This window comes from Salvelinus alpinus, chromosome 16 (assembly GCF_045679555.1).
Source record: "Salvelinus alpinus chromosome 16, SLU_Salpinus.1, whole genome shotgun sequence".
Lineage (NCBI taxonomy): Eukaryota > Metazoa > Chordata > Actinopteri > Salmoniformes > Salmonidae > Salvelinus > Salvelinus alpinus.
This window is the reverse complement of record NC_092101.1, coordinates 51,883,154-51,905,880: the sequence shown is the minus strand read 5'-3', so window position 1 is coordinate 51,905,880 and position 22,727 is coordinate 51,883,154. Positions and strand designations below refer to the sequence as shown.

Genomic DNA, 22,727 nt, shown 5'->3' with positions numbered 1-22,727 from the left:
GGACAGGTTCTACACTCTGAGAAAACATCAGAGGAAGACAGGTTCTACACTCTTAGAAAACATCAGAGGGGGAGGACAGGTTCTACACTCTGAGAAAACAGAGGAGGAGGACAGGTTCTACACTCTTAGAAAACAGAGGAAGAGGAGGACAGGTTCTACACTCTTAGAAAACATCAGAGGAGGAGGACAGGTTCTACACTCTGAGAAAACAGAGGAAGAGGACAGGTTCTACACTCTTAGAAAACATCAGAGGAGGAGGACAGGTTCTACACTCTGAGAAAACAGAGGAGGGGGAGGACAGGTTCTACACTCTGAGAAAACATCAGAGGAGGAGGACAGGTTCTACACTCTGAGAAAACAGAGGAGGGGGAGGACAGGTTCTACACTCTGAGAAAACATCAGAGGAGGAGGACAGGTTCTACACTCTGAGAAAACAGAGGAGGGGGAGGACAGGTTCTACACTCTGAGAAAACATCAGAGGAAGACAGGTTCTACACTCTTAGAAAACATCAGAGGAGAACAGGTTCTACACTCTTAGAAAACAGAGGAGGATGACAGGTTCTACACTCTGAGAAAAAAATGTGCTGTCTAGAATTAAAAGGATTCCTCGGCTGTCCCTTCAGGAGAACCCTTTGAAGAACAGTTTCTGGTTCCAGGTACATTTTTTGGTCCTCCTTTCCAGAGGGTTCAACATGGAATCCCAAAGTGTTCTACTTGGAACCAAAATCAATCAATGAAATGTATTTATAAAGGCCTTTTTACATCAGCCGATGTCACAAAGTGCTATTCAGAAACCCAGCCTAGAACCCCAAACAGCAAGCAATGCAGATGTAGAAGCACATTGGCTAGGAAAAACTCCCTAGAAAGGCAGGAACCTAGGAAGAAACCTAGAGAGGAACCAGGCTCTGAGGGGTGGCCAGTCCTCTTCTGGCTGTGCCGGATGGAGATTATAACAGAACATGGCCAAGATGGGTTCAGAAAGGGTTCTCCTATGTGGACAGCCGAAGAACCCTTTTGGCATAAAGACTCCCTCTAACGGAGGAGGAGGTCAAAGGGGAATGAACCCATGTTACCTCAAACTACAAAGACTGCTTCACTTAATCACAAAATGCTAATATTTCCCAAAGTTCTCAGGTTTCCCAGAAACCGAGGTTTGAGGTGTTCGGGAATCAACTGGGAATAAGCAGGAAATACAGAATCCTCCATCCAGGATTTAAGGAAAACCTAGGGAATTTGGCAAAGTTTAGCTGAATTTTGCAACCCTAGAACTACAAAGACTGCTTCATGTTACCTCAAACCACAAGTCTGCTTCTAAAGCCTACCTTATCCTCAGCCAGAGACAGTCATCCTAGATGATAAAGCAGGGTCCTTGAGAAAAGCAACATGACTTCAGCACAGTCCAAAAGTAATTTGACCATGTCTTGTATGGTCTTTAGCTCTGGTTAATTTAGCAGAGATGTTAGAGGTAGATAGATATTAGAGGTAGATAGATATTAGAGGTAGAGAGCTGTTAGAGATAGAGAGCTATTAGAGGTAGAGAGATGTTAGAGGTAGAGAGATGTTAGAGGTAGAGAGATGTTAGAGGTAGAGAGATGTTAGAGGTAGAGAGCTATTAGAGGTAGAGAGCTGTTAGAGGTAGAGAGATATTAGAGGTAGAGAGATGTTAGAGGTAGAGAGCTATTAGAGGTAGAGAGATATTAGAGGTAGAGAGCTATTAGAGGTAGAGAGCTATTAGAGGTAGAGAGATATTAGAGGTAGAGAGATGTTAGAGGTAGAGAGATGTTAGAGGTAGAGAGATGTTAGAGATAGAGAGCTATTAGAAGTAGAGAGATATTAGAGGTAGAGAGCTATTAGAGGTAGAGAGATATTAGAGGTAGAGAGATATTAGAGGTAGAGAGATGTTAGAGATAGAGAGCTATTAGAAGTAGAGAGATATTAGAGGTAGAGAGCCATTAGAGGTAGAGAGCTATTAGAGGTAGAGGGCTATTAGAGGTAGAGAGATATTAGAGATAGAGAACTATCAGAGGTAGAGAGCTGTGTGAAGCGTGAGCAAGCTAGTGGCTAGTCCATATTTTGAGAAACACACCCAGTATGATTATTGTGAGGAAGAAATGCTTTCTCTCTACTATATAATCAAGAAGCTGATTAAACAGCATGATCATTACACAGGTGTACCTTGTGCTGGGGACAATAAAAGGCCACTCTAAAATGTACAGTTTTGTCACACAACACAATGCCACAGATGTCTCTTTTGAGGGAACGTGTAATTGGCATGCTGAGTGCAGGCATATCCACCAGAGCTGTTAACCTCCAACGTCATTTATGAGAATTTGGCAGAACGTCCAACCAGCCTCACAACCGCAGACCACGTGTTATCCATGCCAGCCCAAGGAGACAGTGTGTTCCAGTTCGCACCAAAATCTAGCAACTTCGCACAGCCATTGAAGAGGAGTGGGAAAACATTCCACAGGCCACAATCAACAACCTGATAAACTCTATCGAAGGAGATGTGTCACGCTGCATGAGGCAAATGTTGGTCACACCAGATACTGACTGCTTTTCATATCCACGCGTCTGCCCTTTTTCTTAAGGTATCTGTGACCAACAGATGCATATCTGTATTCCCAGTCATGTTAAATCCATAGATTAGGACCCAATGAATTGATTTCAATTGACTGATTTCCTTATATGAACTGTAACTCGGCAAAATCTTTGAAATTGTTGCATGTTGCGTTTATATTTTTGTTCAGTATACTTTCAGGTCAATAAAGTTTTTCTGTAATACAATGACGGCACATTGTAGTTAAGATAGAGCCTGGACAGTCACGAAGGCAATACCATACACAACAGTATCATTGGCATATAAGTGCAGGTTACATTTTTTTTTACAGACATTGTTACAGATACTGTTAATGTAAACAGTAAAAAGTACAGGAACCAGAATCGACCCCTGCGGGACACCTTTTGTAATATCCAGGAAACCTGATGTAACACCCATCAGTAGATACACATTGAGTTCAATCTGTCAAGTACTTTTTAAACCAGCTACATGCAGCCTGGTCTAGGCTAATTGAGGGAAGCCTCTGAATTAGAAGTGAGTTATCAACAGTATCTGACCTTAATGTCTTAAAGTGATGATGGACTGTCGTTTCTCTTTGCTTATTTGAGCTGTTCTTGCCATAATATGGACTTGGTCTTTTACCAATTTAGGCTATCTTCTGTATACCACCCCTACCTTGTCACAACACAACTGATTGGCTCAAACGCATTAAGAAGGAAAGAAATTCCACAAATGAACTTTTAACAAAGCACACCTGTTAATTGAAATGCATTCCAGGTGACTACCTGGTTGAGAGAATGCCAAGAGTGTGCAAAGCTGTCATCAAGGCAAAGGGTGGGTTTTCAAGAATCTCAAACATAAAATATATTTAGATTTGTTTAACTCTTTTTTTGTTTCTACGTGATTCCATATGTGTTATTTCATAGTTTTGATGTCTTCACTATTATTCTACAATGTAGAAAATAGTCAAAATAAAGAAAAACCCTTGAATGAGTAGGTGTTCTAAAACTTTTGACCGGTAGTGTATATTATCATAATTTTTTGCCTGTTTTGCATGTTATTTTGGCACGAGTCACATATCAAATGAAAATCAAATTATATCAAATTTTTGTTGTCACAGGCGGCGAAATGCTTACGTACAAGCCCTTAACCAACAATGCCGTTTTAAGAAAAATACCATAAAAAAGAGGGGGGGGGGGGGAAATATAAGTAGTCTGGGTATCCATTTGATTAGATGTTCAGGAGTCTTATGGCTTGGGGGTAGAAGCTGTTTAGAAGCCTCTTGGACCTAGACTTGGCGCTCCGGTACCACTTGCCGTGCGGTAGCAGAGAGAACAGTCTATGACTAGGGTGGCTGAAGTCTTTGACAGTTTATAGGGCCTTCCTCGGACACCGCCTGGTATAGAGGTCCAGGATGACAGGAAGCTTGTCCCCAGTGATGTACTAGGCAGTTCGCACTACCCTCTGTACTGCCTTGCGGTAAGAGTCCGCGCATTTACCATACCAGGCAGTGATGCAACCATTCAGGATGCTCTTGATGGTGCAGCTGTCGAACCTTTTGAGGATCTGAGGACCCATGCCAAATCTTTTAAGTCTCCTGAGGGGGAATTGGTTTTGTCGTGCCCTCTTCACGACTGTCTTGGTGTGCTTGGAACATGTTAGTTTGTTGGTGATGTGGACACCAAGGAACTTGAAACTCTCAACCTGCTCCACTACAGCCAAATCAATGAGAATGGGGGCGTGCTCGGTCCTCCTTTTCCTGTAGTCCACAATCATCTGCTAACTCTTGATCACGTTGAGGGAGAGTTTGTTGTCCTGGCACCACACGGCCAGGTCTCTGACCTCCTCCCTATAGGCTATCTCGTCGTTGATCAGGCCTACCACTGTTGTGTCATCGGCAAACTTAATGATGGTGTTGGAGTTGTGCCTGGCCATGCAGTCATGAGTGAACAGGGAGTATAGGATGGGACTGAGCACGCACCCCTGAGGGGCCCCCGTGTTGAGGGTCAGCGTGGCAAATGTGTTGTTGCCTACCCTCACGACCTGGGGGCGGCCCATCAGGAAGTCCAGGATCCAGTTGCAGAGGGAGGTGTTTAGTCCCAGGGTCCTTAGCTTAGTGATGTGCTTTGAGGGTACTATGGTGTTGAAAGCTGAGCTGTAGTCAATGAATAGCATTCTCACATAGGTGTTCCTTTTGTCCAGGTGTGAAAGGGCAGTTTGGAGTGCAATAGAGATTGCATCATCTGTGGATCTGTCGGGGCGGTATGCAAATTGGAGTGGGTCTAGGGTTTCTGGGATTATGGTGTTGATGTGAGCCATGACAAGCCTTTAAAATAATTTCTTGGCTACAGACGTGAGTGCTTCAGATCGGTAGTCATTAAGGCAGGTTTGTCAAGCGTTGATCTGTTTCACCTGTCTTTGTGTTTGTCTCCACCCCCCTCCAGGTGTCGCCCATCTTCCCCATTATCCCCTGTGTATTTATACCTGTGTTCTCTGTTTGTCTGTTGCCAGTTCGTCTTGTTTGTCAAGCCTACCAGCATTTGTCCTGTCAGCTCCTGCTTTTCCCAGCCTCTATTTTTCTCACACTCCTGGTTTTGACCCTCGCCTGTCTCGTCTCTGTACCCGCCTGCCTGACCACTCTGCCTGCCCCTGACCCTGAGCCTGCCTGCCGACCTGTACCCTTGCCCCATCTCTGGATTATTAGGCACAGTGACTTTGGTGGTACAGGGACTTTGGTGGTCTGCTTCAGACAGGGACAGGTTGAAAATGTTGGTTTAGACACTCGCCAGTTGGTCCGCGCATGCTCGCAGTACACGTCCTGGTAATCCGTCTGGCCTTGCAGCCTTGTGAATGTTGACCTATTTAAAGGTCTTACCTCACATCGGCTACGGAGAGCGTGATCACACAGTCGTCCGAAACAGCTGATGCTCTCATGCATGTTTCAGTGTTACTTGCCTCGAAGCGAGCATAGAAGTAATTTAGCTCGTCTGGTAGGCTCGTGTCACTGGGCAGCTCTCGGCTGTGCTTCCCTTTGTAGTCTGTAATAGGTTACAAGCCCTGCCACATTCGACGAGCATCGGAGCCGGTGTAGTACGATTCGATCTTAATCCTGTATTTGATGGTTCGTCAGAGGGCATAGCGGGATTTCTTATAAGCTTCCGGGTTAGAGTCCCGCTCCTTGAAAGCGGCGGCTCTACCCTTTAGCTCAGTGCTGATGTTGCCTGTAATCCATGGCTTCTGGTTAGGGTATGTACGTACAGTCACTGTGGGGATGACGTCATCGAAGCACTTATTGATGAAGCCTGTGACTGATGTGGTGTACTCCTCAATGCCATCGGAAGAATCCCAGAACATATTCCAGTCTGTGCTAGCAAAACAGCCCTGTAGCTTAGCATCTGCTTCATCTGACCACTTTTTTATTGACCGAGTCACTGGTGCATCCTGCTTTAGTTTTTGCTTGTAAGCAGGAATCAGGAGGATAGAATTATGGTCAGATTTGCCAAATGGAGGGAAAGGGAGAGCTTTGTACGGGTCTCTGTGTGTGGAGTAAAGGTGGTCAAGAGTTTTTTCCCCTCTGGTTGCACATTTAACATGCTGGTAGAAATGAGGTAAAATGGTAAACAAAGTTTCCCTGCATTAAAGTCCCCGGCCACTAGGAGCGCCGCCTCTGGATTAGCGTTTTCCTGTTTGCTTATGGCGGAATACAGCTCATTGAGTGCGGTCTTAGTGCCAGCATAAGTTTGTGGTGGTAAATAGACAGCTACGAAGAATATAGATGAAAACTCTCTTGGTAGATAGTGTGGTCTACAGCTTATTATGAGATACTCTACCTCAGGCGAGCAAAACCTTGAGACTTCCAGTCTCCCGTTTCCACAGATAGTGTATAGGTCAAACCGTTCGGACGCTACAGACGTTTTCGTGAGGAAATTATTTCCGGGATGTGTCATGGTCTGACAAACACCACTGTAGCTCTGCGACCTTTAACCGCAGATGCGACATCGGCGGATGCAGTGGATCCAATGAAAAGAAAAATAACATCTCTTGCTTAAACTGACGGATAGTTTTTGCATTGTTACTTACCGGTGCATCAATCAGCTCTAGGGGGTTAAACACTCAGAGATAGCACCAACAGCATTCGGTATGGCAGCAGGGGGGCAGTAAATCCCAGAAACAAATACACTGGTTGATGGACACATCCACAACCAGGAACTCAAATAAAATTCAAATAATAATGTTCTCTTGAAACATTTTCCAATGGTTGAGATTCAATCTAAAAGTCTGTGTAAGACAGATTTCTTCATCCCGCTCCCGCAGCTTTTCATACCGCACCCACCTGGCTTTCTGTCTGACCCCCACCCGCTACCACAAGAACTGGTCCCGAATCCAACCGCAGTCCTGCAAATGTTATTTCAGGCATACAGTAGGTAAATGAGATATTTCTAAAAACCTGTTTCGGTTTGTCATTATGGGGTTTGTTTGTAGATTGATGAGGGGGGAAAAAAACGATTTAATCTATTTTAAAATAAGACTGTAATGTAACAAAATGTTGGAAAAAGTCAAGGGGTCTGAATACTTTCTAAATTACCTTGTACATCAACTCGGTACTGGTACCCCGTGTATATAGCCAAGTTATCATTTACTCATTGTGTATTTATTCCTTGTGTTATTATTTTTCTGTTATTTCCCCCCCAAAATGTATCTCTGCATTGTTGGGAAGGGACCATCAGTAAGCATTTCACTGTTAGTCTACACCAGTTGTTTACAAAGCATGGGACAAATAGAGCTTGATTTGATTTCATGCAAATCAAATCAAATTCAAATTAAATCAAATTTATTTATATAGCCCTTCGTACATCAGCTGATATCTCAAAGTGCTGTACTGAAACCCAGCCTAAAACCCCCAAACAGCAAGCAATGCAGGTGTAGAAGCACGGTGGCTAGGAAAAACTCCCTAGAAAGGCCAAAACCTAGGAAGAAACCTAAAAGAAAATCTATCATGTTTAAGATCGTGTTCAAGATGAGACTGCTGTTGTACCCAGTCCAGGTGATGTTGGTTCACGTTGAGATTCATTAGATGAACATGAGAACATTTACAAGAGCTAAACTTCTTACTTTATTGACAAGAGATGATTAGACAAAAACACCCCGTGCAAGTTTGTCAAAAGGACAAAATGAAAAAAAAGCACTTTGTAAAAACAGCATGAACTATGTATTTGTTTGTTTGGATCCCCATTACGTTTTGTAGACACAGCAGCTATTCTTCCTGGGGTTCACAAAAGAAAGAAAAAACATGACAAGTAACAAAACACTGATAAACAAGGACAGTTAAACAAAATTTAAATTTAAAATACAACAAAATACAAAACAACAGAACTAAATAAATAATGTGTATGTTAGTTTGTGTGTACCCCCCCCCCCCCCCCCCAATACCCTCCGTTCCATGAGATGTTGCTCAATCTTTTGTTTTAAAGGTAATTTTGTTGTTTGGAGATCCATGCGATCACGGCTCTGTAAAACATTGTGGGTTAACCGTTAATTCGTTTTGGACTTGGGTTGAAAGTTGCATACTCTTTTAATTTAACTGAATATAATTATATATTCAATTTATGTTTTATTATAAGCGTTCTACAAGGAATCTCAGCGGCATATCACTAGGCTATTTGAAGACCTCCCTGGGAATAGTGTTGTAATAGAACTGACAAGCCAACAAACACAGGTTGAAAAACACTGCTCCATAATAGCACAAAAAGTACTGTAAATAATTCATGCTTTCCACCATTAAAAATAATAACATTTCTACAAATATTGAGTTTAAAGATTCACAGCACATTTCAATGATTTAAGGATTCAACAAACATGCAAAATATGACAAATGCAAACAGATATTTCTCTTTGTTTCATTGTCAGGAAGCAACAGCATAAATAAACACATCATAGGAGTCTAACATTAGAAAAACAACTGGGCACTGCAGCATACCAGAGATCATGTGACCTGCTATTCTAGGGCACAAAGTCATCCCTCATAAACTAATGTTCAACATTCTAGGTTACTGACAGTCCGGACAGGAACAAATGACAATCAGGACAGGAACAAATGACAGTCCGGACAGGAACAAATGACAATCCGGACAGGAACAAATGACAGTCCGGACAGGAACAAATGACAGTCCGGACAGGAACAAATGACAGTCCGGACAGGAACAAATGACAGTCCGGACAGGAACAAATGACAGTCCGGACAGGAACAAATGACAGTCCGGACAGGAACAAATGACAGTCCGGACAGGAACAAATGACAGGCCGGACAGGAACAAATGACAGGCCGGACAGGAACAAATGACAGTCCGGACAGGAACAAATGACAGTCCGGACAGGACAGGACATAGCAATAGTCACTATGGCCCTGAGATAAGTATCTGTGGCCCTGAGATAAGTATCTGTGACCCTGAGATAAGTATCTGTGACCCTGAGATAAGTATCTGTGACCCTGAGATAAGTATCTGTGGCCCTGAGATAAGTATCTGTGACCCTGAGATAAGTATCTGTGGCCCTGAGATAAGTATCTGTGACCCTGAGATAAGTATCTGTGACCCTGAGATAAGTATCTGTGACCCTGAGATAAGTATTTGTGACCCTGAGATAAGTCTGTCATGGCCATGGGCTCAGTGCTTACAGGCAGTGTAGCACGTAAACTGAGTGTACAAAACATTACGAACACCTTCCTAATATTGAGTTGCACCCGCTTTTGCCCTCGGAACAGCCTCAATTCGTTGGGCATGGAATACAAGGTATTGAAAGTGTTCCACAGGGATGCTGGCCCATGTTGACTCCAATGCTTCCCACAGTGTTTTTTTAAATATTTTTTTATTTAACCAGGTAGGCCAGTTGAGAACAAGTTCTCATTTACAACTGCGACCTGGCCAAGATAAAGCAAAGCAGTGCGACACAAACAACAACACAGAGTTACACATCGGATAAACAAACGTACAGTCAACAACACAATAGAAAAGTCTATATACAGTGTGTGCAAATGGCGTGAGGAGGTAAGGCAATAAATAAGCCATAGTAGCGAAGTAATTACAATTGAGCAAATTAACACTGGAGTGATAGATGTGCAGATGATGATGTGCAAGTAGAAATACTGGTGTGCAAAAGCGCAAAAAAGTAAATAAAAACAATATGGGGATGAGGTAGGTAATTGGATGGGCTATTTACAGATGGGCTGTGTACAGCTGCAGCGATCGGTAAGCTGCTCAGATAGCTGATGCTTAAAGTTAGTGAGGGAAATATAAGTTTCCAGCTTCGGCAATTTTTGCAATTCATTCCAGTCATTGGCAGCAGAGAACTGGAAGGAAAGGAGGCCAAAGGAGGTGTTGGCTTTGGGGGTGACCAGTGAGATATACCTGCTGGAGCATGTGCTACGGGTGGGTGTTGTTATGGTGACCAGTGAGCTGAGATAAGGCGGAGCTTTACCTAGCATAGACTTAAAGATGACCTGGAGCCAGCGGGTCTGGCGACGAATATGTAGCGAGGGCAAGCCGACGAGAGCATGCAAGTCGCAGTGGTGGGTGATATATGGGGCTTTGGTGACAAAAAGGATGCCACTGTGATAGACTGCATCCCGTTTGCTGAGTAGAGTGTTGGAAGCTATTTTGTAAATTACATCGCCGAAGTCGAGGATTGGTAGGATAGTCAGTTTTACGAGGTTATGTTTGGTAGCGTGAGTGAAGGAGGCTTTGTTGCGAAATAGAAAGCAGATTTTAGATTTAATTTTGGATTGGACATGTTTAATATGAGTCTGGAAGGAGAGTTTACAGTGTAGCCAGACACCTAGGTATTGTAGTTGTCCACATATTCTAAGTCAGAACCATCCAGAGTAGTGATGCTAGTCGGGCGGGCGGGTGCTGGCAGCGATCGGTTGAAAAGCATGCATTTAGGAGTGAGTGCCACGGAAGGAGTGTTGTATGGCATTGAAGCTCGTTTAGAGGTTTATTAACACAGTGTCCAAAGAAGGGCCAGATGTATACAGAATGGTGTCGTCTGCGTAGAGGTGGATCAAGGAACCACCCGCAGCAAGAGCGACATTGTTGATATATACAGAGAAGAGAGTCGGCCCGAGAATTGAACCCTGTGGTAACCCCATAGAGACTGCAAGAGGTCCGGACAACAGGTCCTTCAATTTGACACACTGAACTCTATCTGAGAAGTAGTTGGTGAACCAGGCGAGGCAGTCATTTGAGAAACCAAGGCTGTTGAGTCTGCCGATAAGAATGTGGTGATTGACAGAGTCGAAAGCCTTGGCCAGGTCGATGAAGACGGCTGCACAGAACTGTCTTTTATCGATGGCGGTTATGATATCGTTTAGTACCTTGAGCGTGGCTGAGGTGCACCTGTGACCAGCTCTGAAACCGGATTGCACAGCGGAGAAGGTACGTTGGGATTCGAAATGGTCAGTGATCTGTTTGTTACCTTGGATATCGAAGACTTTAGAAAAGCAGGGCAGGATGGATATAGGTCTGTAACAGTTTGGGTTCCTTTGAAGAGGGGGATGACCGCGGCAGCTTTCCAATCTTTAAGAATCTCGGACGATACAAAAGAGAGGTTGAACAGACTGGTAATAGGGATTGCAACAATGGCGGCGGATAATTTTAGAAAGAGAGGGTCCAGATTGTCTAGCCCAGCTGATTTGTACACGTCCAGGTTTTGCAGCTCTTTCAGAACATCTGCTATCTGGATTTGGGTGAAGACACTGCAATCACTGCCCTGGGGAATTGATATTTTGTAGACCAGAGGAAAGAGTGCCTCCTCCTGGCCCTTCAACACCACTTCCAGTAGCACCTGGTCTCCCATCCAGGGACTGACCAAGACCAACCCTGCTTAGCTTCAGAAGCAAGCCAGCAGTGGTATGCAGGGTGATATGCTGCTGGCGCTAAGTAACCTTTATTGAATTGATAACCAAATACAATCTCAGTGACTGTTCAAACAGTAACACAAACAACAAGAATCCACCAAAAAGGTATTTTGTTTAGCAGTAATAACTAGTGATTACAGGCTATTGTGAAATGCTAGAACCTGCTGTAGCCAGCTAGCTAACCAAGTGCTTTTTTTTCTCCATGACCAAAACATGGTATTCTATTTTTAGCTGGGAATGAATACACAAGCAGTATATTAAACTGGGATTATGTTTTAGGTTACACAGGCAAGTATAACAATATTTGCCAGGGCATATTTTTTGTTATTTTAAATCGGATTATTTCACATGGAAAGCTAAAAAGTCTAGCTAGCCTGCTATGTTTTTAGCCAGGCTAAAGCCAGCTAGCCAGGTTTTTAGCCAGGCTAAAGCCAGCTAGCCATGTTTTTAGCCAGGCTAAAGCCAGCTAGCCATGTTTTTAGCCAGGCTAAAGCCAGCTAGCCAGGTTTTTAGCCAGGCTAAAGCCAGCTAGCCATGTTTTTAGCCAGGCTAAAGCCAGCTAGCCATGTTTTTAGCCAGGCTAAAGCCAGCTAGCTATGTTTTTAGCAAGGCTAAAGCCAGCTAGCCATGTTTTTAGCCAGGCTAAAGCCAGCTAGCCATGTTTTTAGCCAGGCTAAAGCCAGCTAGCTATGTTTTTAGCAAGGCTAAAGCCAGCTAGCCAGGTTGCCAGCTGGCTACTACTACCAAGGGTAGGTGACTCGTCCTTGCTTTCACAAAATGAGAAGACAAAAAATAAATGTGTCTGTGGCCGAGAGGATATCATGTTACCAAAAGGTGTTTTCTGCTCCGAAAACCCGACTTTTTTTTAACTAGGCAAGCTGAAGCTTGTAGTAAACTTAATACTTAAAAGAATTCTCCGGATTTTGGCATTGATGCCCTTTATCTACTTCCCCAGAGTCAGATGAACTTGTGCAAACCATTTTTATGTCTCTACATGCAGTTTGAAGGAAGTTGATAACATAGCGGTAGCGCAGTTGCTAACTGATGTTAGCGCAATGACTGGAAGACTATGCTAGCAGATACCAAGACGTCCAGTCATTGCACTAACGCTAGTTAGCATTGGCTTGCGAAACTACCTCTAACTTTCTTCATACTGAACACAGAGACATAAAAATAGTATCCGCAAGTTCGTCTGACTTTGGGTGAAGTACATAAAGGGCATCATTGCCAGAATCTCAAAGTTTTCCTTTTACACTAGGTGACATCATCATGGTACAAGGTGACATCATGCTAATAGTATTGACACGGATATGCGCCAGAGGGGTGAGTGATGAAGGAAAACCATGTTATCAATAGGTGTACAGACAGTACTGACTCTTCTCAGAGGAAATCACATGACACAAAGCATGTCCTTTATGCTTCTTTATTGTAATAATGTTATAGCTTTGTACTATACACCTAACTACCTGTTTCTAAGATTGGAAAGTTTACTGTAGGCCTACTTATTGCTTTCTCTTTAAATAATAAGAGCTGTTACAACTATTCACAAAGAACAAAAAGGTATTCACACTCAGAATAAAATGCACTTACAGTAAACCCATCTCTTACTATAACTTGATATCAGCAGACTACATAACTATAAGTTGATTTCAGAAGACTACCAATTATTTTAAAAACATATATAAAAAAAAAGAAGGTACAGTGAAAACAACTACTACTCAAAATCAAAAATCTCTGCCTCCTTGTCTTTCCAGAAAGTGAAACTCCTGTCTATGTATTTGCAAATCTCATCATTGCTGAAACTGGAAATGTCTGTTCCTTGTTTAATCAGAGCCCCTTCATCTGGTGTCGGGGTTTGGAGGATGACTTTAGGCACAGGCCTGACCTCTGGTAGGAACTGTTGTTTCTCTACCTCTGGCACTTCAGACTGAGTCGTTGACACGTTCCCAAAGAACTTGACCTTAATGTCCTCGAAGCCGTCCTTCCACTCACGGTTCCCAGCCTCGATGTCCATCATGACGGCCTTGTGGAACTCCCGGATGCTCTCCCAGGTGAAACGACCAACGTGGTCAAACACCTCAAAGCACAGCAGGTGTCTCATCTTCCTCTCGTCCGCGGGGAGTTCGAGTTCCAGGATGTGGAAGTACCCCAGCATAAAGAGGTCAAGGGTCAGGCTGTCATAGTCCACCATCGCCCCGTCCACCTTGTGGAGGAATTAGAATCAGATTCAGAATCACAATCAGTTTGTGTGTGTGTAGAAAGTGTCTGTGTGTGTGCATAAAGTGCAGAATGACCTTGGGGAGGAACTGTTCAGGGGAGTATGGTGCCTGCTGCCGGTGGAGACGGCGGATCTGTCGAGATGGAACGCTGGAGATCATGCTCCTCCAATCACCAATCATCTTGTTGATGACACTCCTCTGTTTGAAGAAATGTCCCAGAGGCATCTGAGATCCCCTCTGTGGTCCCCTCCCATCTGTCCCCCCAGGTTTACCACCAACCTCCTCCACACTGGCTCTGCTCTCAGCCTCTCTGGTCTTCAGAGTCACCGTGTAGGCTGACTTCTTCCAGTGGCCCAGGAACAGCACCACAATACGTTCCTTCCGTAGACTGGTGGTTTCCCTAACGTCGGTCATGTTGTCATCACAGGCTATGCCTGAGTCACTGTTCTGGTCAGCTTCAGGGGCTGGGTTCATCTCTTTGGGCTGTTCCTGTGTTCCTCTGACCTCTAACCCCATGCCTTCCTCCTGTATGGCTGACATCGTGTGGACCTCTTCTTCTGTTTCTTGTTCATGACCTTCAAAGTTGGACTTCAGATTCCGGACAGAAACCCCAAACTGTTGGATCTCGGACTCTATCTTCTCCCTGCGCCCTCGGGTAGAGGTGGGTCTGTCTGGGGTCTGGGAGAACACAGTGGATAGCTCTGTGTTGGGCATCTTCGAGTACGGCCCGTCTGCCAGGTTGGCCATCAGCAGGGACATGCTCTTTACGATGCCTGAGATGCGGTTACACCACACGGGCAGAGGGACCTTAATTAAAGGGATTACAATGGAAATAAGTCATTGACTTCATTGTGTGACTCTAGAAACATTATTCATGTTTGTACAATAGAATTACATATATCATTTAATAGGATCTCTTTGGTATATGCACTGTTGAATTTTTTTGTTGTCAAGTAAACTCAAACCTGAGACTCCTGGTTGGGGTTTCTGAACTGAGTGCTGGCTGTGATGTTGACGATGGGAGCTGGCAGGATGGTCCTGAGCTCCTCAGCCAGACGAGCTAGCTCTGTCTCATAGCCTTCACAGTTTTTCTGGTTGGACACGCTCTGGATCTGCTTCTCCAGGTAGATCAGGTCGTCCTCGGTCAGCAGCTCTCCAAACGGGCCCAGGATAGCGTTGTGGGCCTGGGAGTACCTCCAGTTCACCGCTTTGGAAGTGCTGTTCCCATTCTCCTACAAAGGTGGCGGAGACACAGTACAGCGCTTTTTAATATACAGTACACGTCATATCACTGACATGCACACGATGAGGGCCATTTTTATTTTAAATTTTTTTGGAACACAAGAAATTAGTAGTTCTCAGACTTAATCTGGGTCTGAGAATCAGTCTCTTTATGTCCTGATTGGTGTAATGACTATGAATAACATGCCAGCTCTGTTGATGTGACCATACAGCATCATGGGTTATCCAATCAGAGCTGTGCCTCACCTTCCTCCTCTGGTCCTCCTCGTCCAATAGCCTGGCCTGTAGCTGACGCACCATGACCTGTCTCTTCCACTCAGCGATTGGCCGACCCCGCTCGTCATGGGCGGGAACCAGGTAGTCAATGTCTGACAGGTTGGCCTCTTCCGTGTGCAGAACTACCATCCTGTTCTGTTGGCGACAAAACAATATCAACACCAATTTACCATCAGTATAACAGCTTGTTGTATTAGTCCAATATGGAGACTGAGCTGGACAAGATGGGTCTCTCGTGGGACAGGGCAGAAACTGTGGCCAAAGACAGACTCCAGTGGCAGAAGATCGTTGCTGCTTTATGTCGCACACCAGACGAAGAGAACTAAGTAAGTAAGTTTTCCTTTCCTTTCCCCCCTCTGATAACCAGGTGGTGAATCGCATCTCTGCATGTCTGGCAGACATATCAGTGTGGATGACGGATCACCACCTCAAGCTGAACCTCGGCAAGACGGAGCTGCTCTTCCTCCCGGGGAAGGACTGCCCGTTCCATGATCTCGCCATCACGGTTGACAACTCCATTGTGTCCTCCTCCCAGAGTGCTAAGAACCTTGGCGTGATCCTGGACAACACCCTGTCGTTCTCAACTAACATCAAGGCGGTGACCCGTTCCTGTAGGTTCATGCTCTACAACATTCGCAGAGTACGACCCTGCCTCACGCAGGAAGCGGCGCAGGTCCTAATCCAGGCACTTGTCATCTCCCGTCTGGATTACTGCAACTCGCTGTTGGCTGGGCTCCCTGCCTGTGCCATTAAACCCCTACAACTCATCCAGAACGCCGCAGCCCGTCTGGTGTTCAACTTTCCCAAGTTCTCTCACGTCACCCCGCTCCTCCGCTCTCTCCACTGGCTTCCAATTGAAGCTCGCATCCGCTACAAGACCATGGTGCTTGCCTACGGAGCTGTGAGGGGAACGGCACCTCCGTACCTTCAGGCTCTGATCAGGCCCTACACCCAAACAAGGGCACTGCGTTCATCCACCTCTGGCCTGCTCGCCTCCCTACCTCTGAGGAAGTACAGTTCCCGCTCAGCCCAGTCAAAACTGTTCGCTGCTCTGGCACCCCAATGGTGGAACAAACTCCCTCACGACGCCAGGTCAGCGGAGTCAATCACCACCTTCCGGAGACACCTGAAACCCCACCTCTTTAAGGAATACCTAGGATAGGATAAAGTAATCCTTCTAACCCCCCCCCCCCTTAAAAGAGTTAGATGCACTATTGTAAAGTGGTTGTTCCACTGGATATCATAAGGTGAATGCACCAATTTGTAAGTCGCTCTGGATAAGAGCGTCTGCTAAATGACTTAAATGTAATGTAAATGTAAATGTAAGTATTAGTCCAAGTAGAGAAATATCAGAAGGAAAAGTGATGTGATGCTTACTGCTTGTGCTACAGCTCCTGTGGTTATTTCTGTCTGTTTCAGAGATGTGATGGATTTCATGTTGTCGAGGAACTTTTTGTCACCGAGCAGGTTTTTGCCAACCAGGAGTTTTTTGTCAGAAGCCTTCGCCAGATCGACAGTTTTTACCTCAGCCTTTACCAGTATCTTACCCTGTTTAAGACAAAGAAAGGGAACATTCATTCCGTTATAACAGCTTGGTGGTTAAGTCTACGAACATGAATTTAAAAAACAGAAGAGGAAATCTGATGTGTTTACTGCGTCCGCTGCGTCAGCTGAAGACTTCATTTCAGTCAGGAGCTTTTTGCCACCAAGTGTAACGTTTTTGGTCAGATCAACAGTAATCACTTCTTCAGGAGGTTTGTTGTGACTGATTCCGTCTGCGGAAAATGTATGTCTCACCACCATTTTACTCTGTTGAAAAAAGGCAAAAACCCCACATCAGTTAAAATAACTTGGTCAAATAGACCTATTAGTCCAAGAACAGAAACAAGATATCAGAGAGTGAAGAGTAATTACAGCATTTGTTGAAGCTTCTGGAGACTTCCTTTCACAGAGGACTTTTTTGCCACCGAGCCCAAGGACGTTTTGGGTCGGATCAACAGTAGACTGTTCAGAAGGTTCGACCTCTTCTGTGGAAAACGACACCATCTTACTCTGTTGAAGACAACGCTATATCATTCTTCATTCACATACGGTGTCCATATTAGGACAAACACAGACACAGCAGGACTTGTTTCATTATCAGGATGTCCTAATACGGACAACATAATTATAACAGATAGAAGTATTAATAAAAAAACACAAATATCTGAGGAAGAGCAAAGAGGAAATCCAATGTAAATCCAATGCAATGGCTTTCATCAGCATAACATATCATTTTGCTGTATTAGTTCAAGAACAACAAAACAAAAGCGTTTGGTTCAAAATCTGTAAAAAAAAATATATATCTGAGGAAGAACTAACTACTGCAGCTGGTGAGGATTTCATTTCACAAAGGAGCTTTTTTCCACCCAGCTGAACCTGGGTGAGATCAACAGTCCTCTCTTCCGCTACCATCTTATTCTGTAGAAGACAAAAGAAGACCAACTATAAGTATAAGTATATTTTATAAGTATAACAGCCTGGTATATCATCCTAAAAACAGAAAGGGGGGGGGGGGGGGGTAATGTGTAATCTTACTGCTTGTGTTGATACAAGCTCTGATTGTTTCAAACGAATCGTTGACTTCATTTCTGTCAGGAGCCCTTGGTCACCGTTGATTTTACCAGCCAGGAGGGTTTTGTCTGAAACCTTGGTCAGATTGACAGTTTTCACCTCTTTGCTGCGTTGAGTTAAAGTTTTCACAACTGGAATAAAACAGTGACAGATGTGTTGGTTAGTGTTTTAAACGAGAGCGGTGTCCTACTCGTGTTAACACATGGCTACAGACACAAACGTCAATTCCAAACGTCATGGATTTGACCAATGATTGAACTGAACCAATAGTGAAATCAATTCCCAAACCAACTATTACAAGTAGTGACTTGCTTAGTAAAAACAATAAATAAATTAAAATTAAATTAAATAAATACATAAATAAAGTAGGAATAGAGTGCAATACTGGTATAACACTAAACTGTTAGGGTCGGGACGATGCCAGTATTGTGATAGTCGTTAGTATCGTGGCAAGGAAACAAAACATGAAGCGGATTTTCCTTCTGTAGGAAAACAACCCTAACGTTGGAAACAAAACATGAAGCGGATTTTCCTTCTGTAGGAAAACAACCCCAACGTTGGAAACAAACATATTATGTTGTCATCCAGAATCACATGTATTTATTTCCCGAAATGTATTTGGTCTGTTTTGTGTTTTCATTTTTTTTGCCATGGGAAAAAATATTGGGATACTGGTATCATCACAGCCCTGCTATAACTGGTGTATGAAGGATGGTCAGTAGGGTTAGCTGTACAGGAACGATGGGTTATACTGTATGAAGGATGGTCAGTGGGGTTAGCTGTACAGGAACGATGGGTTATACTGTATGAAGGATGGTCAGTAGGGTTAGCTGTACAGTACGGGTTATACTGTATGAAGGATGGTCAATGGGGTTAGCTGTACAGGAACGATGGGTTATACTGTATGAAGGATGGTCAGTGGGGTTAGCTGTACAGGAACGATGGGTTATACTGTATGAAGGATGGTCAGTAGGGTTAGCTGTACAGGAACGATGGGTTATACTGTATGAAGGATGGTCAGTAGGGTTAGCTGTACAGGACGGGTTATACTGTATGAAGGATGGTCAGTAGGGTTAGCTGTACAGTACGGGTTATACTGTATGAAGGATGGTCAGTAGGGTTAGCTGTACAGGACGGGTTATACTGTATGAAGGATGGTCAGTAGGGTTAGCTGTACAGTACGTGTTACCCTCACCTGTTGATGCCACTATAACATGTTGTACACTGGAGATGGCAGATGGTTGTGGTTGAGAGGAGGATGAGGTGGGTAGAGGAGGTTCAGGCAGAGGAGCAGGGTTTCGAGCCTGAGGGTACTCCTCTGTCTCTGGTTGCTGGGCAGGAAAACAAAGAGATGGTGAATCTTTGGGGATATATAGGATATGCCAACATGGGATATACAACATTTCCCCATCAGCCCTGGAATTTGAATTGGCAACCCACTGGGTACTGGCACGCCTCTCAAACCTTGAGGCTAATATATAGAGACAAATAATCACTGACAGTAGCTAGGTTAGTAGCTAGGTTAGTAGCTAGGTTAGAAGCTAGGTTAGTAGCTAGGTTAGTAGATAAGTTAGAAGCTAGGTTAGTAGCTAGGTTAAAAGCTAGGTTAGAAGCTAGGTTAGTAGCTAGGTTAGTAGATAAGTTAGAAGCTAGGTTAGTAGCTAGGTTAAAAGCTAGGTTAGAAGCTAGGTTAGTAGATAGGTTAGTAGCTAGGTTAGAAGCTAGGTTAGTAGCTAGGTTAGTAGCTAGGTTAGTAGCGAGGTTAGTAGCTAGGTTAGTAGCGAGGTTAGAAGCTAGGTTAGTAGATAAGTTAAAAGCTAGGTTAGTAGATAAGTTAAAAGCTAGGTTAGTAGATAAGTTAAAAGCTAGGTTAGTAGCTAGGTTAAAAGCTAGGTTAGTAGATAAGTTAAAAGCTAGGTTAGTAGCTAGGTTAGAAGCTAGGTTAGTAGATAAGTTAAAAGCTAGGTTAGTAGATAAGTTAGTAGATAAGTTAGTAGATAGGTTAGTAGCTAGGTTAGTAGATAAGTTAGAAGCTAGGTTAGAAGCTAGGTTAGTAGCTAGGTTAGAAGCTAGGTTAAAAGCTATGTTAGTAGCTAGGTTAGTAGATAAGTTAGAAGCTAGGTTAGTAGCTAGGTTAAAAGCTAGGTTAGTAGCTAGGTTAGTAGATAAGTAAGAAGCTAGGTTAGTAGCTAGGTTAAAAGCTAGGTTAGAAGCTAGGTTAGAATATAAGTTAGAAGCTAGGTTAGAAGATAAGTTAGAAGCTAGGTTAGAAGATAGGTTAGAAGATAAGTTAGTAGCTAGGTTAGTAGCTAGGTTAGTAGCTAGGTTAGAAGATAGGTTAGCAGCTAGGTTAGAAGCAAGGTTAGTAGCTATGTTAGTAGCTAGGTTAGAAGCTAGATGAGTAGCTAGGTGAGTAGCAAGGTTAGTAGCTAGGTGAGTAGCAAGGTTAGTAGCTAGGTTAGTAGCTAGGTTAGTAGCTAGGTTAGAAGATAGGTTAGAAGATAGGTTAGTAGTTAGGTTAGTAGCTAGGTTAGTTGCTAGGTTAGAAGATAGGTTAGTAGATAGGTTAGAAGATAGGTTAGTAGCTAGGTTAGAAGATAGGTTAGTAGCGAGGTTAGTAGATAGGTTAGAAGCTAGGTTAGTAGATAGGTTAGAAGCTAGGTTAGAAGCAAGGTTAGTAGCTAGGTTAGTAGCTAGGTTAGTAGATAGGTTAGAAGCTAGGTTAGAAGCAAGGTTAATAGCTATGTTAGTAGCTAGGTTAGTAGATAGGTTAGAAGCTAGGTTAGAAGCAAGGTTAGTAGCTATGTTAGTAGCTAGGTTAGAAGCTAGATTAGTAGCAAGGTTAGTAGCTAGATTAGTAGCAAGGTTAGAAGCTAGGTTAGTAGATAGGTTAGAAGCTAGGTTAGAAGCAAGGTTAGTAGCTATGTTAGTAGATAGGTTAGTAGCTAGGTTAGAAGCTAGATTAGTAGCAAGGTTAGTAGCTAGATTAGTAGCAAGGTTAGTAGCTAGGTTAGTAGCTAGGTTAGAAGCTAGGTTAGTAGCTAGGTTAGTAGATAGGTTAGAAGCTAGGTTAGAAGCTAGGTTAGTAGCAAGGTTAGTAGCTAGGTTAGACGATAGGTTAGAAGATAGGTTAGTAGCTAGGTTAGTAGATAAGTTAGAAGCTAGGTTAGTCTTCCGACTAGCTTGGAAAGACAGTACCGTGCAGTATCGAAGAGCCCTCACTGCTGATCGATCATCCTATTTTCCAACTTTATTGAGGAAAATAAGAACAATCCTACATTTATTTTTGATACTGTCGCAAAGCTAACTAAAAAGCAGCATTCCCCAAGAGAGGATGGATTTCACTTCAGCAGTAATAAATTCATGAACTTCTTTGAGGAAAAGATCATGATCATTAGAAAGCAAATTACGGACTCCTCTTTAAATCTGAGTATTCCTCCAAAGCTCAGTTGTCCGGAGTCTGCACAACTCTGCCAGGACCTAGGATCAAGGGAGACACTCAAGTGTTTTAATACTATATCTCTTGACACAATGATGAAAATAATCATGGCCTCTAAACCTTCAAGCTGCATACTGGACCCTATTCCAACTAAACTACTGAAAGCCCTGCCTCCTGTGCTTGGCCCTCCTATGTTGAACATAATTAAACGTCTCTCTATCCACCGGATGTGTACCAAACTCACTAAAAGTGGCAGTGATAAAGCCTCTCTTGAAAAAGCCAAACCTTGACCCAGAAAATATAAAAAACGAATCGGCCTATATCGAATCTCCCATTCCTCTCAAAAATTTTTGAAAAAGCTGTTGCGCAAGCAACTCACTGCCTTCCTGAAGACAAACAATGTATACGAAATGCTTCAGTCTGATTTTAGACCCCCATCATAGCACTGAGAGTGCACTTGTGAAGGTGGTAAATTACCTTTTAATGGCGTCAGACCGAAGCTCTGCATCTTTCCTCGTGCTCCTAGACCTTAGTGCTGCTTTTGATACCATCGATCAACACATTCTTTTGGAGAGATTGGAAACCCAAATTGGTCTACACGGACAAGTTCTGGCCTGGTTTAGATCTTATCTGTCGGAAAGATATCAGTTTGTCTCTGTGGATGGTTTGTCCTCTGACAAATCAACTGTACATTTCGGTGTTCCTCAAGGTTCCGTTTTAGGACCACTATTGTTTTCACTATATATTTTACCTCTTGGGGATGTCATTCGGAAACATAATGTTAATTTTCTACTTTTAAACTCGGATATAACAGAGATGCTTGTTCTAGGTCCCAAGAAACAGAGATCTTCTGTTGAATCTGACAATTTATCTCGATGGTTGTACAGTCGTCTCAAATAAAACTGAAGGACCTCGGCGTTACTCTGGACCCTAATCTCTCTTTTGACGAACATATCAAGACTGTTTCAAGGACAGCTTTTTTCCATCTACATAACATTGCAAAAATCACATTTTCTGTCCAAAAATGATGCAGAAAAATTCATCCATGCTTTTGTCACTTCTAGGTTAGACTACTGCAATGCTCTACTTTCCGGCTAAAGCACTAAATAAACTTCAGTTAGCGCTAAATACGGCTGCTTGAATCTTGACTAGAACCAAAAAATGTGATCATATTACTCCAGTGCTAGCCTCCCAACACTGGCTTCCTGTTAAGGCAAGGGCTGATTTCAAGGTTTTACTGCTAACCTACAAAGCATTACATGGGCTTGCTCCTACCTATCTTTCCGATTTGGTCCTGCCGTACATACCTACACGTACGCTACGGTCACAAGACGCAGGCCTCCTAATTGTCCCTAGAATTTCTAAGCAAACAGCTGGAGGCAGGGCTTTCTCCTATAGAGCTCCATTTTTATGGAATGGTCTGCCTACCCATGTGAGAGACGCAGACTCGGTCTCAACCTTTAAGTC

The 22,727-nt window shown here is 43.5% G+C and overlaps 1 protein-coding gene across 1 annotated transcript in view; it reads right to left on the bottom strand.

Moving 5' to 3' along the window:
• Positions 1–12,888: 12,888 nt before the first annotated feature.
• espnla (espin like a) overlaps positions 12,889–22,727 on the bottom strand; it is a 46,891-nt gene continuing 37,052 nt past the window's right edge. The window contains exons 7-16 of the mRNA XM_071346578.1: positions 19,017–19,152; positions 17,786–17,952; positions 17,570–17,668; positions 17,123–17,260; positions 16,862–17,017; positions 16,586–16,756; positions 15,179–15,343; positions 14,656–14,922; positions 13,766–14,497; positions 12,889–13,674 (exon numbers count right to left, since the gene is read on the bottom strand). Coding sequence (XP_071202679.1) covers positions 13,186–13,674; positions 13,766–14,497; positions 14,656–14,922; positions 15,179–15,343; positions 16,586–16,756; positions 16,862–17,017; positions 17,123–17,260; positions 17,570–17,668; positions 17,786–17,952; positions 19,017–19,152 — 2,520 coding nt within the window. The 3' untranslated portion in view covers positions 12,889–13,185. The remainder of the gene's footprint in view (positions 13,675–13,765; positions 14,498–14,655; positions 14,923–15,178; positions 15,344–16,585; positions 16,757–16,861; positions 17,018–17,122; positions 17,261–17,569; positions 17,669–17,785; positions 17,953–19,016; positions 19,153–22,727) is intronic.